Source organism: Amblyomma mixtum, chromosome 5 (genome assembly GCF_055824585.1).
Source record: "Amblyomma mixtum isolate Tamu chromosome 5, ASM5582458v1, whole genome shotgun sequence".
Classification (NCBI taxonomy): Eukaryota; Metazoa; Arthropoda; class Arachnida; order Ixodida; family Ixodidae; genus Amblyomma; species Amblyomma mixtum.
The window spans coordinates 123,370,335-123,388,233 of record NC_143016.1 but is presented as its reverse complement, the minus strand read 5'-3'; the positions used below and the strand labels follow the sequence as shown (position 1 = coordinate 123,388,233).

At 47.0% G+C, this 17,899-nt stretch overlaps 2 protein-coding genes across 2 annotated transcripts; both read left to right on the top strand.

The window, feature by feature from the left end:
* The first annotated feature begins 1,036 nt into the window (after window positions 1-1,036).
* On the top strand, window positions 1,037-3,204 carry LOC149343583 (uncharacterized). Its single transcript, XM_089547019.1, has 3 exons — window positions 1,037-1,048; window positions 1,885-2,031; window positions 2,611-3,204. The coding sequence occupies exons 1-3, from the start codon at window positions 1,037-1,039 to the stop codon at window positions 3,202-3,204; spliced, it is 753 nt and encodes a 250-aa protein (XP_089403145.1).
* An 11,238-nt stretch (window positions 3,205-14,442) lies between these two features.
* LOC149343582 (uncharacterized) lies at window positions 14,443-17,615 on the top strand. Its single transcript, XM_089547018.1, has 3 exons — window positions 14,443-14,471; window positions 16,338-16,452; window positions 17,031-17,615. The coding sequence occupies exons 1-3, from the start codon at window positions 14,443-14,445 to the stop codon at window positions 17,613-17,615; spliced, it is 729 nt and encodes a 242-aa protein (XP_089403144.1).
* Window positions 17,616-17,899: the final 284 nt, after the last annotated feature.

The window sequence follows — 17,899 nt, the reverse complement described above, 5'->3', positions numbered from 1 at the left end:
AAAAACACAGAACTGTCGCAAATGTCATCAAAAGATTTCTGACGTGTTATCTAAAATTTAGATTTTTTATCGATTATTAAGCGGTCGATGGAGTCAAGCTTTCTTGAAACATTCAAACTGAGCTCACCTTACGATGACAAAAATATTTTAGGCTTAGATTATGCACTTGGGATAAGTTTCTATGAATTTTTAAATCAAATCGGCGATGGTCGAGCGTAACGTTTCTGACGTTTGGCGTGGAATGACATAGATACGTCCTTCTGCAAATATGACTGTACCGGCAAGCGTAACGTCTGGTACTAATCCTGTCAGCTGTTCCTGCGAATTAAATATCAAGATGAGCTTTGAAAGTAATACCGATAGGCTCTGTGTCGCGAAACTTTTTTTTTTCATTCTAGTTGTTCATTCTGTCATGATTTATTCAACACAGGTGTGGTGGACATGGTATCCATGCTGGATCAACACCGTTCGTATAGAACCTACCGCAGCGTGAGTATCTTCATTGAGCGTTCCATCCTCCTTCCTCGTTGGACGCAAATAAAAACTGACTTCGCCTTTCTCAAGGCAAAAAAAAAAAAAAGTCACACCTTAGAAAACGAGAACGCAACGCTGTCAACAACGCCGTCTCTCGTAGACCGAAAAAAAGAGCCTTGCTGAAGAAACAGCCTGACTGCTTCCCTTGCATATCGTGCATCCCATTGCGAAAATGGAAATCGTTTCATGCTTGTTTGCTACGCCATTGAGCAAGCAGTTTGTCGCAAAAGACACTCTCTCGACGAAGGAGCCGCTCATCTCCCAGCAGCTCTCTCCACCTAACCCGGTCACAATGAAGTAAACAAAACCAAAAATGAGTTAAATCCCTCTTGCTGCCCTTGCAACGACATAACACGCTCTGTCCGTCGTCATCATATAAAAGCGACGCCGCCAAGTCTATTAGCACCAACAAACAACGTTCTGCACTGCTTCGCCGCTTGGATAATACACCATCCTTCTATCAACTGCGACGAGCACTGTATACAGTTTCAAACAAGTTGAAATGTTCCCACAGGTGAGGCCTTGCACTTCAGTGTACTACTTCCAGGCGTACCAAATAGGCATTCGTCGATAATTTTACGGGAAGGCGATGTTTATATTCAAATGTAATAGGCTTATCGTAAGAATACGTACCAAATTTACATTCCTCGCTAAACATTCTCTAAAGAGGTTGTTTTAAATTCAGAAGTAGTAAGCTTGTCGTATGAAGTGTAAGTTTAAAAAAATTTGTATTCCTCAGCTAAGAACAAACGCCAAAAATTCAACCAAAAATAACACCGTTGCACCATCTCGAGTAAGAAAGATTAGCACTGGTGACGCGCCAGATAACTACGCTCGGCGCTGCGGTTAGGAACACGCCGATAACAAGTTTCAGGTGAGTTCGCAAAGCACGGCTCTGCGTCAACCGCGCGTTTCGATTTTCGACACTGCGGCGTCGTCATTGAGCTAATTTTTTTACTCGTGACTTTACATTTCTTATACTCAGTGTGCAGATCCTTAGCAAATATTAAATCCCTGGACACCTCGTTCAGATATACGTGCCGTTCTTCCTTACGTAACTTTACGATGATTTTCCGCTCAGAATAGCATATCAGATGGTGCAACGACTGTTCTTTTCATTCACCTTTGGTCAAGATGCAAATTACCTCCAAGCAATACAAGATGTCTGCTTCTCGCTGTACTGTGATTCGACCTGCTCGTACTAAACTGCTTTTTTTTTTCTCAAACACGCAAGAGAAAAAGATTTTAATGGGGACATTGCGGCCGGCCTTGCTGTTCCTAGTAGCAGCTCCGCTGGTGCTGTCAATATTGAGATGCGCTTCTCTATCAACACTCCATTGATTCCAGCAGATACTATTGCTCATCACCTGCCTCGTGGCCATAACGTACGCCCTACACGACCACCAAGGCGCAGCTCCATACCAGAACCCCGGATACGGCGGCTACTTCTCATCAGCAGCCGCCGCTCCTTACAGAGGCTACGCCGACTATGCCACGGTATGTGGCTCAAGTTCGAGCTCTCTGTTCATCGCTGTCAGCCATTATAGAGTGCCGCGTATAGTGGCACAAAATGCTTTCTTTCCTGACATTATTACATTGTAATTGCAAGAGCATATTGCAGTCTATATTATGGCTAGTCTCATGGCTCATCTTTGAGAGAGAGGAGGACCAAACAATGGGAGGCCTTGGCTATCACAGCCAATGTAAGCTTTGTAACGCGTTATGAGCCTTTAACAAGCGTCGCAGTTCTCACTTTTCGGAGTGTCTATCGTGTAAAAGCGAAATATCCAATCGACCTCAAGCAACAATGCCGTAGGGCACATCCTCCAACCGTCTGAGCTGGTTAGCATAGTCGCCAGACTCACGTAGTGTATCTTCAGCAACTCGCAACTGCAACCATCCTTGGCTACGCTCTTTGTTCAGCGCTATACCATAAATAAAGCTGCAAAGGAAATTTTCAAGCCTGGTTTATTCTGGGGCTTCAAAGTAAAGCGCGCCAAATAGTCAACGTAGCACAATACATTCTTAGAATGGAGTCCGGTTCAAGACAACTAATGCACTCTTATACTCACGCAGCCGCCTCAGCCGTACAGCTTCGGCTACGACAACGTGGACGAGTACGGCAACCGTCAGTTCCACAGCGAGCAGGGTGATGCCAACAACGCGAAGACCGGCTCTTACGGCTACCGTGACGCATACGGCCTCTACCGCCGGGTCAACTACATAGCCGACGCAAACGGATTCCGTGCCACGGTGGACACCAACGAGCCAGGCACCGCTCCCGGCGCCAGCGCCGACGTGGTCTTCAACGCTGCACCGGTTGTCCGGCCGACCCCTGGCGGAGCCGCAGGCGCAACAGCCGGAGTCGCCCCATTTGCCTACGGTGCTACGGGTGCAGCGCCGAACTACAGCAGCGGTTACAATGGGTACGGTGGATACGGATACGAGCCATACGGTCGCAGCGCTGGCAATTATGGGTACGGTGGCTACGCTGGCTACGGTCCCTACGGCTCCTCTTCCGGTGGGCCAGCACTGGGTGGATATGCTTACGGAGGATACGCTCCATACGGCCAAGGTGCCGCTGCCTATGCTGCTGGTCGCTTTGCCCCGGGAGGCTACGGGGCTGACGCTGGATGGGCTGCAGGTCAATATGGCTACCGCCGCAGATAGTAAATGCTGCCGTAAGATTTTAGGAACACCTTGCAGATAGAAGCGGATGAATGGCGCCGAATAAAAAGTTCATACCCTCCGTTGAGTTTTTATTTTTTTTTTAAACCACTCTCTTTCATCGTGTCAATTGCCCTATCCGCATTTCAGAATCCAAACAAAACTGTTCTCATGTTTTTTTTTATTTTTTTCTCCTGACCAGCGTGTATGAATTGAGTGCCCTCGCAAAAGTATGTTCCAATAACAGGAGCACTTTTACAAGCCTTATGTTCTGCCCAAACGCATTCGAAAGCCTGCATAGTTACTATATAATATTGATTTATTGAAATGCTTTGCACCGCCACTAGCAGCTACCAGCATCTTACACAGCCTCAACCTTCGAAAAATCTATATGCAGAGCTGGAGATTTTTGCCGACTGTACGTCGCAGCACTGACAGTCGCGGTAATCTATCGGTCAACCGTTTTCGCCGATTCAAGCTCAGTCATACGGAGGACGAGGTCCCGGCAGCACGCGCGTACGACGACGCTATAACGGGGTCAGGCCCTTGTTCCTACTGCCAAGTTTTTTTTAACGCACCAGTATTACTTGCTGGTTTAGTTTGGTTTATGGGGGTTTAACGTCCCAAAGCGGCACAGGCTATGAGGACGCCAACGTGAAGGGCTCCGGGCGAAGAATAAGGCTTGCACCAGAATTATTTGCTAAGTTTTTAAAAACAGGTGATTGACATTGTTCAAGAGAATAGCATGCTAGTAACATATTTTTCATCTCGCTTGAGCTCAAAACGCACATTGATTATCTCTGCAAAAAACTTTCTACTTTTGCAGGTGCAGTCTCACGAAGTCGCAGCGCTCTGCCCTTAATATCTAAGGTTGAGGTTTATTATGCACTCTTCCGCGCTCATTTACCTTACTGCAGTCTGGTATGGGCTACGACGACAGTGCTTAACATGGAGAAATTAATCGTACTACAAGAAAGATTGGTTCGTCTGATCGCTAATCTTGAAAGTTCATGTACCACAACAGATGGTTTCCAAATCGATAACATTTTGGCGTCGACAGTCTATATGGCTTCCGTCTTCTGCAGATGATGTACTTTTCGTTCATTAACACATAAGAAACTATTTAACAACTTTAGCATTTTTATAACTGTGCCAAATTTCTGTGAACAGAAGAGATCAGGATACTTGGACACTAGAATTGTTTCTTAAAAACTCCAAATTGCAGTATTTACTTAATAACTTGCCCAACACTTAAAATATTTTAACAAAATTGCTGGCTACACCAGAAAAGAACTGCTGAGCTAATATGTAAAATTTTGAATGAATTTGTGTTGTTTTGTTTTTGATTATCTATGCAATATTTCTGAACGTACTGTGGTATTTTTGTGCAACTGGCTCTATTGTTTCTTTCATTTGCCTGACTTGCATTTGCTATAACAATCTCCTACTTTCAGTGCCCGTTAAAGAACCCCAGGTGGTGGAAATTTCCGGGGCCGTTCACTACAGCGTCCCTCATAGCCTGAGTTGCTTTGGGATCTTAACCCCGATAAACCTTAAACCGAAACTTTTTACACCTTTGTTACTATTGTATCTAAAACGCTTTTTATGCTTCTTTGTCTTTTTTATGTTCCTTTTTTAATGCATATGACGAGTTTCCATTATGCTCTGTATGCGTTCATGGTTGCATTTTATTATTAAGTTTGCTATATGCGCTATACATTGCTGCGGTTTGCTGGACCTAGCCCAGCTGCTCTTGCAGCTTTTATACAGGAATCCCCCACCCCCAGCAAAAACTGGAAATAAACTGAATTGAATTGAAAGTTCGACCAGCTGGGGTTCATTACCGTGCATGGACAGAAAACGGGAGTCTAGATTTTCGCCTCCATCGAAATTCAACAGCCGCGGCCGGGACCGAACACAGATCTTTCGAGTCAGCAGCCGAGCGCCATGACCCATGAGCCACTCCGGCCCGCTTAGTGTTACTTGCCTATCAGTGGAAACTCTTGGATCGTTACACGTGATGCGATGGCCGCACCAAGGCGTACTTTTCTATGAAGAAGACGAAGAACCGATGGGAGTGGACGTGTTTCTCATGGGCTCTGCCAAGAACAAATTTCCTGCGAAAGATCTGTTCAATCTCGGAAATCTTGTTTTAGGGAGCTTTGCCAAATCATCCGATAAATATCAATGTCTTTCTCAAGCCCGTGAGTGTTTCTCCGACATTTATATTAACTTTTTAGGCTTCATCTGATAAATATCAATGTCTTTCTCAAGCCCGTGAGTGTTTCTCAGACATTTATATAAACTTTTTAGGCTTCGAGGTGGCGGCCGCCATGCTAGTGCAGCCGACCCAGTCAACGTGGATACATCACACCAAAACAAGGCGGGTCGTAGTGCTCTGTGCTTACCAACCACTGACCCAGCTAACTCTACTAATCTCGAGAAAATGGATTTAGACGCCCAAATCCCAACCCATCCGAATGTGGAAGAAGGCCGTGCCTGGACGCCGGACGACCTTCACTCCAACTGGCACGTAAACACATGCAAGAAGAATGGAGAAAAATTAGCGAAGGGCGAGCAAGTCTTGATTGCGGGAAAGTTCTATGCACCCCGACGCACCTACTTCAGACCGACGTAAAACCGCAGAAGCCGACAGCGACGCCAGCCAAGCCGGCAATGCACCAAGCGACTCAGAAGAAGCGGAAGCTATCGTCGCTTTCCAATACTATTTACACGATTATTATAATACCCAAGAAGAGCATGGACGTCAAGAAATTATACTGTGAGACCACGCAGGGGATCAAACATCATCATAGTCAGAGGCCCGTGTACTGTGCGATCACAGTGCACGTTGAAGAAGCCCAGCTGGTCGAAATTTCCGGAGCCCTTCACTACGGTGCCCCCACACCCTGAGTCGCTTTGGGACGTTAAACCCCCATAAACTATCAGCACTCCCTATGAGGTGACCGCGGATGCCGTCTGGCACATCACGAGTCTGTGCTTGAAAGGCAACACTTACGCAGTAAACGTCTGTCTGGTGATTCCTGAGGACATCATCAAAGGAGTTATGGGTGGAGTGGACCCAAACACCCATCAGAAGAACTCCTAGCCATCCTTTGACTGTGCACCATGGGGTAGAGACCGTTCAAGTAGGCATGCTGGGAAGTTCTCGCACGAGAGTGCTAACATTCCTAGACCCCATTCTCCTCCCTCAAGTCGTGTACTACGGAGGAGAGACGGCGTATTACCCATAAAGACCGACCAAGAAGATCTGAAAAGTGTGCCTCAAAGCATTCCACAGAGCGCCCGTGTGAACAACTCTGGACATCAAGGTGTGCCGTAGCTGCGGGCTTCAGGAACCGGAGGAAAACCGCGGCTGCGAAGCCAAGTGCATGGCCTGCCAAGGAAACCATCCCACGGTAGACAGGGCCTGCAAGCAGCGCCTCAAGGCAGTTACCGGTCCCAGCCACAAAAAAAATGCCATCCAGAAGGACAATAAACAACAACAAAAGCCTTCAAGTAAACACGTCAGCAGGAAAGATCGCCAGTTCAACCCGGTGAAGTACCGCTGGTTCGCGACGGAGGAACAGGGCGGCAGCTGACAGGGACGCCCGGACCCCAGTCCTGGTCGAGATTAAGCACCATGTCCAGGGCAAGATATAGCTACAAAGGCCCAGCGGAGAGAGAGAGAGATAGGGGAAGGGGCAACTTAATCTGTCCTCTACACAAGATACATCAGGAAAAGCCAACTCACAAGGAACCGCCATCCTCCCGAGCGTCGTCGCAAAGCCAGCTGAAGCGAAGCGACATAACGGTAAGCTGGTCAGATGTTGTCTCTCCCGCTGCTCTAAACTTTTATGTACCGTGACGGGATTGCGCTAGAAACGAGGAGGAAAATAGACAACTAAAAATCAAACTATTCGAACAACCGTAACGCCTCAACAGGGTAGAATAAAAACAGCAGCTCTTGAAAGTCGTTCGTAAACCGCCTGCCCTTGCAGCCCCTCAAAAGGTAGTGCCAGTAAAGCCAAAATTAGCAAAGACAACACCTCAACACCCCCGCCTCAACATGTCATTGTAATCCAAACGCAACAGCAGGAAGCGGCAACATCAACACCCGCACTTCCAATTCTGGAAAGCTCACAAAACATTCTTAGTCAAGATTAAGCAGATTATTAACGAAATGCAACAGGCAAAGATACAACAACAAACGCAACAACTCGAAGTCCAACAGACAGCCACAGTGGCTCAATTTGAGGCAGTCCAAGCAGAATTCAACTTGATATTCCAAATAACAAATCAGGAGATGCTAAAACGCATCTTGATTCCCGAGAACCCATGCCTAAAAGCCCAACGAAGGTACACCAGCGGGCATATCTCAGCGACCGCGAAAAATCGACAAGCAAAAATGACGGCTGCTTCTCCTAATTTGTAACCAGACCATCTAGAAGTCTGGCAGTGGAACTGTCGCTCCCCGAAGAGGAAAAGCAGCTCCCTGCAAGTGTTCATTCAAAATCAGCTGATACCACCCGACGTCATTTGCCTCCAAGAAACGGGAGGCACACGGTTCGTAAAGGGACACATCACATACAGCCACCATACGGCACATAGTGTAGCTACACTAGTGGCACCCACACTGAGAGTCAAATGGCACGATCTCAACTTCCGTGAAAAAGATCAAGTCCTCATTGAGATTATTTCTAAAAAAAGAATGAAGCAGAGGGTGTTAATCTTAAACCTCTACAGTCCTCCAAGCAGCACGCAAGAAGATTTCAAGTCGATTTCACTAGGATGCACAAGTATTGGAGGAAAGAACCCACTAATCATTATTATGGACTTGAACGCTGTACACACGGTATGGGGCTACCACAAGGACACCGCAAAGGGAACCAACCAGTTGGAAGCTGCTCAGTACCTGTACCTCTGCATAATGGCAGACATCATGTCGCCAACTAGAATAGGGAACAGCTTTAGCAGAGACACCAGCCCAGACTTAGCTTTCACGAAAAACATAAGACACTGCACATGGACCAATTTGAAAGAAACTCTGGGGAGCGATTACAAAATTCTTAGCTTACCCTTATCGATAGCAAGTGTGAGGCGTGCTATTGGCTCTACGGAAATAACGAACTCGGATAAATTCCGGAATATTAAACCACCAGAAGGCAGCAAAACAAGAATTGAAGATTGAGTTAATAGCATAAAAGGTGCTCACACAAAAATGAGCCCAATCATCCAAACAACAACAGAAACACGTGCGGTCGACAGACATCTCCAGCATTTATGTGAAGCCCGAAAAGGTCTAGTAAAATGGTGAAAAAAGCGAAGATTAAATAGAAAGCTACGATTAAAAATAGCGAGGGTTATGGTAAAGGCCCAGGAGAACGCTCTAAAGCTCAGCAAGCAAAATTTGATAGAGTTTTGTGGCTCACTGAAAGGCACCCTAAGTACGGCCAAAACATGGTCGATGTCACAATGCCTAACCGACCCATCACAGATCGGGCTCGAGCAGAATACTCCATTCCATAGCCCATGAATTCCCAGGCACAGACGCAGATTTAATAACAGCCATGTACAAAAATGGCTGAGGCTTAGCTTAGGTTAAGCCTAGTCAGATGCGAAGCATATTGTCGCCGAGTTGCATATCGAGCACGCCGCTTGGCTAGACGTTCTTCACGCTCTTCATCAGTCTCTGTAGCACGCCGCAACTTTTGCTTCTCATTCCAACGAGCAGCCCTGTCTCCAGGAGGCATCTCTATCCCGTGTACGCCTAGCAGAGGCAGGCGCACCCCCTTGTATACCGCAGCTCCAGCATCACGTGTTCACTACAGCGCACCTAGCGGCAGAAGCAGGAAACACATTGGTCGCGACGCCTCGCGCAACGGCGCGAGCTGGGGCCCCGTTTCTCCAAGCTAGTCTAGTAACGTTGGTTTCTCCTATGTCGTTACGTCACGCATCACGTGGTGCTCCTTGGTCGCGACGCCTCGCGCGACGGTGCGAGCTGGGCCCCCGTTTCTCATCTGCTGTGACGTCACGCACCACGTGGTCATCCTTGGTCACGACGCCTCGCGCGACGGCGCGAGTTGGCTCCCCGTTTTTCATCTGCTGTGACGTCACGCATCACGTGGTATGACATGGAGGTCACGAAAGGTCAATGGTAACGACACCGCCGCGCTCGAGGAGCTGGGTTGGGCTATTTTAGTATGCTTCGCATAAAAAATGCGTAGGGGACCACTCCCCGGGTTCCCAAACTCCATATGAGGGCCAGCGAAACCCCTCCCTTGACTCCACCATAACACTGGCAGAGGTCTACGCAGCAGCCCGTATGCCCACAAGAAACACTGCCCCGGATGGTGACAAGGTTACAAACGGCATAATCAGAAAGCTCAGCAACGACCACCTGACGGACTTACCCAGGTACAGCAACGAAGAACTGTGGGAGAAGGGCCAGCTCCCGTCGGCTTGGAAGCACGCGGATATCATTACTATACCTAAGGCAGGAAAGCCTCCGGCTATAGAAAGTGTCCGTCCAATCCCTCTCACTTCTTGCCTGGAAAATCTCTATGAACGAGTAATCCAACTAAGGCTTCAAAGTTGAATAGATGAAAACAACCGGTTTCCTTCATGCATGCTGGCTTCCGCAAGGGACTATGCACGCAAGATGCTTTCCTCCGTGTTAAAGAAGTCCTTAATATCATCCCTAAACACGACGAAAACCTCCTCGCAGTAGACTTGAAAGGAGCATTCGACAAAATCGGCCACGACAGCATATTGTACGAATTAAACAATATCAACTGTGGGGAGAAAATCTACAAGTATGTGATGGTCTTCCTCTCCAATCTCACAGCCACCATAGGAATTGGACAGCTCCAATCACCCACGGTACCCATGTCCAACAAAGGCACACCGCAGAGCTTTGTAGCCTCTCCAGTGCTGTTTAACATATGAATACTCAACTTAGCCAAAAAACACTTGAGCTTCATCTTCTAAGCGGACGATGTCACCATACGGACTACACAGGAATTATTGGCGCAGAAGGAAGTACCTCTGCAAGCAGCTATATGTATCGTCGAAGAACTTGCCGAAGAGAGAGGTCTTCAGTGCTACCTGGAGAAGTCCGTACTCATGGGGCTACATAGGAAAAATTACAAGTCCTCGGGAGAAATTGAACTCTCCCTAAGAAACCAAAAATTCAGAAAAAAAGAGATCAGAGTTTTGCGGATGTGGTTACAAAGCAATCTCAGAGTGGATTATAACACCATACGCTCATGGCTACGGTCAACCAAGTATCAAGAATGATTAGAAGGGTAACATGGCATCGAAAAGGGATGAGGAAGGAATACACCCTCGGCCTAGTCCAAGCCCTAGTCGTAAGCACGATTACCTACGGGCCCCCCATCAAGAGATCAGAATCGTTCATAGAAGGGCCATTGATACCATTATAAGGGAAGCCTATAAAACTGGCATAAATATCCCATCAGCGACATCAAGGGAACGTCTTTGGTCACTTGGAGTACACAACACCTTCGAGGAGCTCAGGGAGGTGGTTCTAGAGGGTTAAAACAACGCCTAACCACAGCATCAGCGGGTAGATATACCCTGATGAGACTGAGGCTATGGCAGGCGCTGCGAACTAGCGAGAGCAGGGGCCAAATTCCGACACCTTCAAGAGAGAAGATCTATGTAAACCTGATACACAGACACATGCACCAAAAACGGCAGAAGGGTAGGAGAGCCAGAGTTAAAGCACTGGCAAAAAAACTATAAAAAAACGGAAGCTTTATACATTAACTTCGGGGCCTATGCAGAGCCAGGCAGGTTCGCGATTGCTGCGGTCGACAGCCAGAAGAGGCCAATCATAAGGGCTTCAATCTATACCAAAGATCCTGCGGAAGCGGAATCACTGGCCGTATCAATCAAGACTCAAGATCAACAGGGAAGTCATCGAACATGGTGACAGACTCCCAACAAGCCTCCAGGGAATAATTTGCTGGAAAACCTCACGGAACAGTGAGCACACAATTAACTACACTCACACAGAATAACATCGACAACTGGTCACGAAGGCCGAACCGGAAACGGTGTAGCGAATGATCTAGCCTGAGCACTCAAAAACCGGGTGGATCCCCACCCCGACCCTATCCGCAACCCCCCTCCTAGGACCATATGATGACAGCCTAGAAAATCTTAGGATAGAAAGAGGACATTTCCCAGCGCCACATAAACAACTGTCCTCCTCGGATGCGATTGACTGGAGAATAATATATATACATATCCAAGTCTTCACATTTTACACAGGATCGGCCCCACACAATGCCCAAGTTAATGTCCTTTGTGCGAAGCAAGCCCCAAGCTCTGTCACGCGTCCTGGGAATGCCAGGACAAACCGGAAAAAACGTTAATATTGCCACACCCGACACGCGAGCAGTGGGGGGAGGCCACGACCAGCGACAACATGAACCAGCAAGCCTGGATCATCCAGCTAGTCCGCAAGTCAGCTGCCACCAGCGGAGCTCTGGACTAGGGGCTTCGATCACCCGGCTTCTGCAAATTAATCTATGATAATTAAAAGCTTTCTTTCTTTCTCTCTCAGCTTCCTCCCTTCAATAGCCTCCACTCACACGCGAAATGCTAGGTTGCGCTTTTCCGGTTTGAAATCAGGCCTGATGCCAATATGTTTCCTTTGCATGCTGCGAGGTACCCTTCGCCAAAAAATAAAAAATAGAGATAGCTGATATCCGCTGACGTAGAGGGCACCCGTTCATCGGTCACCGCAGCTGCACTGCCGGCGAATGTCGCTTGACGAAGAAAACAAACCGAAGAAAACAAATCGAAGAACCAAGCGGTCATGCCCAAAACAAAACAGTTGCCCTTTTCATCTCGAGTTGTTTACGTTGGCATGAATTGCTCGCAGTCGGCAGGTTGTTTTCCGTGACGCCACTAGAATGTGTTATGGGAAAAATCATCATCATCATCATCCTGACTACGCCCACTGCAGGAGGCTTCTCCCATGTCTCTCCAATTAACGCTGTCGTTAGCCAGCCGCGTCCACCATATTCCCCCAAATTTCTTAATCTCATCCACCCACCTAATTTTCTGCCGCCCCCTGCTACGTTTGCCTTTTCTTGGAATTTACTCCGTTACCCTTAAGGACCAGCGGTTATCTTGCTTTCGCATTACATGCCCTGCCCAAGCCCACTTCTTCCTCTTGATTTCAACTAGGATGTCATTAACCCGCGTTTGTTCTCTCACCCACTCCGCCCGCTTCCGATCTCTTAACGTTACACCTCTCATTTTTCTTTCCATAGCTCGCTGCGTTGTCCTCAACTTAAGCTGAACCCTCTTTGTTAGACTCCACGTTTCTACCCCATAGGTGAGTACCGGTAAGCTACACCTGTTGTATACTTTTCTTGAAGTATATTGGTAAACTGCCATTCATGATCTGAGATAACCTGCCATATGCGCTCCAATACTTCAGCATATTGACGCAACATGGAAAGGTTGGGCAAGTTTTACGACGTAGACGAGGCAATCTTGTAAATACGGAACTCGATTAGCGTTTCTGTCTCTAACATAGCCTACCTTGTCAAGCAGAAAAATTGTTCGTAGTACTTCCGATCAATAATGTACCATTCTATATCGACCTGCTTTTCTCCTATAGCGTCCATTTAAGAATATGAGCAGCTTCTGAGAGCGCTATATAGAAGTCTGGTTTCTCAGGGGATGGCAGTATGTGAGTAGTGTGCGTTGGAAACATTACCGCACGGTTCGCAAAGATGCAGCTATTTTTGTTTTTAGCATTTTATAATGTCCCGAAAGGGCAGCATGAACGTACAAGGTATCGATTAATCCTGAAGACATCCGCATCATTCAAAACTAGGAATCCTCCTCATCGCTTTCAGTGACAAAACGAATAAATATTCTCAACTGTCGAAAACTACATTCCACAGGCTACAGTGGAGTACTTAAATATCACAAAATGCCTTAGCTATCAATCGGAAAGAATACACGAGAATGTGGGCATTTCTTTTTACGTTTTGCAGAGTGCAATAACAGTCTAACTACAAGCCATTCGTGCCGGTCATCACCAGCACGTTCATAATGATGAGATCCCGTGTACGTCTGGCATGGGTGCTGACTTGTCATGCTTGTGTCAAAGCAGATAAACGAGCAATAAAGGTTTGCCACACATGCCATACTCGGCCCTGGCGTTGCAATCAATATTCTACAGTTTTGACCATGTTGCTCCTCCGCGTGTTGTAAGGTAGCTGTCACAGTCAAAGATAAGGTTTGAATGCCACTTGGCACATTCGTTAAATCAATATTGTCCGGAGCAGAAGTGCTTTCTATTACGGTTGTGGATCCGTTCAACCCCTATTTTTGTAATTCATATGCAACCTTTCGGTAAGATGATAAAGTTTCTGCCTCTGGTCGAATGTCATGCGCTAGCAACGGGGAGTCCACTTTTCTGATTCTGACAGGGGTCAAAATTAGAGGACTGCCATGCATACACCGATGTTCAGCTTCCTATACAAAAGTACCATTCCCAAGAACCTTCATGGAACGTACATTTGCAGTGCTAGCTGCAGTAAAGCCTCTCACGATGCTGAAACTGCAAGCTTCTAAACTTTTTTAAATATTTTACGACACAACTTACCGCGCAAAAACTCGTTCAAAATTCTTTTTCTCGCGTTAAAAAAATCACATGGATTAAAACTTGAAATGAAGGGCAATAAATTGTTCTACTAAAACCACTGTCGTTCACATTGTTACTTTGAACACCTCAGGATGAATTATACGTGTCCATGGCTCAAAACGCACTTTTCTGCAACTTTAGTATTTTATTTTGCTTCGACGGGTTCAGTTTCATAAGCTGCAATATTTTTTATAACAGACATGTAGAGAAGTAAGATGGCTATTTGTTAATACTCCGAGACGCTCTTTTTGCAATGCCACAATAGTATACATATTACATTTTATTTAAATTGTAAAAAATATATTTAAAACACCTAGAAATACAGGCTCTTGACCATATCGAAAGCCAGAATTTGTGCAAACATCATCAAACGATATCTTACGGGTTATTTAAAATTGCGATTTTTTATCGATTATTGAGTGGTGCCTGTATTCACGCCTCTTTGGAACGTTCATACTGAGCTCACCTCACGCTGGCAGAATTATTTAAGGCTTAGATTACTGATGCTGGGATAAGTTTCCATGAACTTTTTGAACAAATCGGAGATGGTCGAGCACAACGTCTGGGACGTTTGGTGTGGAATGACGGAGAAACGTCCTTTCCATAATATGACGGAATCGGTAAGCGTAACGTCTGGTACTGATCCTGTCACCTGTTCCTGCCAATTAAATATCAAGATGGGCATCAAAATTAATACCGATAGGCTCTGTGTCGCTAAATATTTTTTTCATTGTGCTTGTTCGTTGTTTCATTATTTATTCAACGCAAGTGTGCTGGACATGGTATGCTGGATAAAGACCATTCGTATAGCGCAGCGTGAGTATCTTCATTGAGCGTTCCATCCCTCATTCCTGGTTGAACGCAAATAAAAACTGACTTCGTCTTTCTCAAGGCAAAAAAAAAAACAAAAAATATCGAACCATAGAAAACGAGAACGCAAAGCTGTCAACAACGCCGCTTCTCGTAGACCGAAGAAAAAGCCTTGCTGAAGAAACAGCCTGCCTGCGTCAATTGCATATCGTGCATCTCATTGCGTAAATGGAAATCGTTTTATGCCTGTTTGCTACGCCATTAAGCAAGCAGTTTGTCGCAAAAGACACTCTCTCGACGAAGGAGCCACTCATCTCCCAGCAGCTCTCTCCACCTAACCCGGTCACAATGAAGCAAACAAGAACAAAAAGGAGTTAATTCCCTCTGCCCGCCCTTGCAATGACATAACACTCTCTGCCAGTCGTCGTCATATAAAAGCGACGCCGCAAACTCTATTACCACCAACAAACAACGCTTGTCGCAGCTTCGCCGCTTGGATAATACAGCGTCCTTCTATCAACTGCGACGCGCGCTGTATACAGTTTCAGACAAGTTGAAATGTTCCCTCAGGTGAGGCCTTGCAGTTCTGTGTACTACTTCCAGGCGTACCAACTTGACATTTGTCGATAAACATTTTGCGTGCAGGCGATGTTTATGATCAGATGCACTAAGTTTATTGTAAGAAGTTGTACCAACTCTACATTCCTCGTAAAAATTCTCTAAAGAGGCTATATTGTAACGTAGCAGTTGGTACAAGTAGCGCCGCGTCTAGACGGCATGGAAACGCCAACATCGAGAAGATGGGAACGCGCACCGAGACGGCCAGGATGGAACGTCCAGTTTTCGTCCTCTTCAGCAGCGAACAGCGGGGCGCACGAGTTGCGTGCCGAACAGCCGCCGAGCGCCTATTGTTGTAGACGCGGCAATATTTATATCCAGGATTTGTAATCTTATCATACAAACTGTAAGTTCAAAAAATTGCTATCCGTCATCTAAGAACAAACGCCACAACCAAGCGTAACAAACCGTAGCACAGTCGCCACCTAGTGACGCGCCACCGGAGTGAGAGATAACTCCGCTCGGTGCTGCTTTTAGGAACACGCCGATAACAAAAGTGTCAGGTGTGTTCGCAAAGCACGGCTCTGCGTGAACCGCATGTTGCGATTTTCGTCTCTGCGACGTCGTCATTGAGCTAATTTTTCTAACCGTCACTCTACATTTCTTACACTCAGTGTGCAGTTCCTTAGCAAATATTAAATCCCTGGAAAGCTCGTTTCGATAGACGTGCCATTCTTCCGTACGCAACTTTACGATGTTTTTCCGCTCAGAGTAGCATATCAGATGGTGCAACGACTGTTCTTTTCATGGACCTTTGGTCTGGATGCAAATTACCTCCACGCAATACAGGGTGTCTGCTTATCGCTGTACAATGGTTTGACCTGGTCATACCAAACTGCGTTTTTTCTTTCTCAAACGCGCAACGGAAAACGAATTTCATAGGGACGTTGTTGTCGGCCTTGCTGTTCCTGGTAGGAGCTCCGCTGGTGCTCTCAATATTAAAACACGTTTCTCTATCAACCCTCTCTTGATTCCAGCAGATAAAATTGCTTATCACCTCCCTTGTGGCCAGTACGTGCGCTCTACACGACCACCAAGGCGCAGCTCCATACCAGAACCCCGGATACGGCGGCTACTTCCCATCTGCAGCCGCCACTCCTTACAGAGGCTACGCCGACTATGCCACGGTACGCGGCTCAAAATGCGAGCTCTCTGTTTATTGCTGTCAGCCATTATAGAGTGCCGCATATAGAGGCACAAAAAACCTTCTTTCCTGCCATTATTAGATTTTAATTACAAGAGCATATTGCAATCTATATCATGAATAGTCTCATGACCCTTCTTTGAGGGAGAGGAGGACCAAACAACGGGAGGTCTTGGCTATCGAAGCCTAAGTCAACCTTTGTAATACATTATTAACCCTTAAAAAGTTAGTGGTTTTCACGTTTTGAATTGTCTAGCTTGTCATAGTGGAATATTTAATCGACCCCCAACAACAATCCCGTAGGGCACATCCTCCAATAGTTCGAGCCCCTTAACGTAGCCGCCAGACCACGTTGTGCATCTTCAGCTACTCGCAGCTACAACATACCTTAGCTACGCTCCTTGGTCAACGCTTGCGCAGAAATCAAGCTACAAAAGAGAGTCTTCAAGCCTGATTGATTCAAGCGCTTTAAAGTAAACCGCGCGAAATAGTCAGCATAGCACGTTGCATTCTTAGAATGGAGTCCGGTTTATGTCAACTAATGCACTCATACCCACGCAGCCGCCTCAGCCATACAGCTTCGGCTACGACAATGTGGACGAGTACGGCAACCGCCAGTTCCACAGCGAGCAGGGCGATGCCAACAATGCCAAGACCGGCTCTTACGGCTACCGTGACGCAAACGGCCTCTACCGCCGGGTCAACTACATAGCCGACGCAAACGGATTCCGTGCCACGGTGGACACCAACGAGCCAGGCACCGCTCCCGGTGCCAGCGCCGACGTGGTCTTCAACGCCGCACCGGTTGTCCCACCGACCCCTGGCGGAGCCGCAGGCGCAACGGCCGGAGTCGTCCCGTTTGCCTACGGGGCTAGGGGTGCAGCGCCAAACTACAGCAGCGGTTACAATGGTTACGGCCGATACGGATACGACACATACGGTCGCAACGCTGGCGCCTATGGATACGGTGGCTACGGTGGCTACGGCTCCTCTTCCAGTGGGCCAGCCCTGGGTGGATATGCTTACGGAGGAAACGCTCCATACGGTCAAGGTGCCGCTGCCTATTCTGCTGGCCGCTATGCGCCGGGTGGCTACGGAGCTGCCGCTGGATGGGCTGCCGATCAGTACGGCTACCGCCGCCGATAGTAAATGCTGCCGTAGAATTTTAGAAATACCTTGCAGATAGAAGCGGATGAGTGGCGCTGAGTAAAAGGTTCATACCTTTAATTGCATTTCAGATTTTCGTGAAACCACTCTGCAACGTCCCCTAAATTGCTAAGACTCTTTCACGTTTTCTCCGATGTGACCAGCTCGTATGAATTCACTTGAAGACGCCGTGTACTCGAAAAAGGATCTACCAATAAAGGAAAATTTTACCAGCTGTATGCTGCGCCCAAGGGCAATCGAAAGCCTGCCCGTCACTGTATTAA

What these genes read in the sequence shown, in the direction of transcription:
- LOC149343583 (XM_089547019.1), top strand. An exon ending in GCTACGCCGACTATGCCACG is followed by an intron (nt 2,032 to 2,610) that starts GTATGTGGCTCA and finishes ATACTCACGCAG; the next exon opens with CCGCCTCAGCCGTACAGCTT.
- LOC149343582 (XM_089547018.1), top strand. Translation starts at nt 14,443, where the DNA reads ATGGTCGAGCACAACGTCTGGGACGTTTG. An exon ending in CACAACGTCTGGGACGTTTG is followed by an intron (nt 14,472 to 16,337) that starts GTGTGGAATGAC and finishes CCTTGTGGCCAG; the next exon opens with TACGTGCGCTCTACACGACC. An exon ending in GCTACGCCGACTATGCCACG is followed by an intron (nt 16,453 to 17,030) that starts GTACGCGGCTCA and finishes ATACCCACGCAG; the next exon opens with CCGCCTCAGCCATACAGCTT.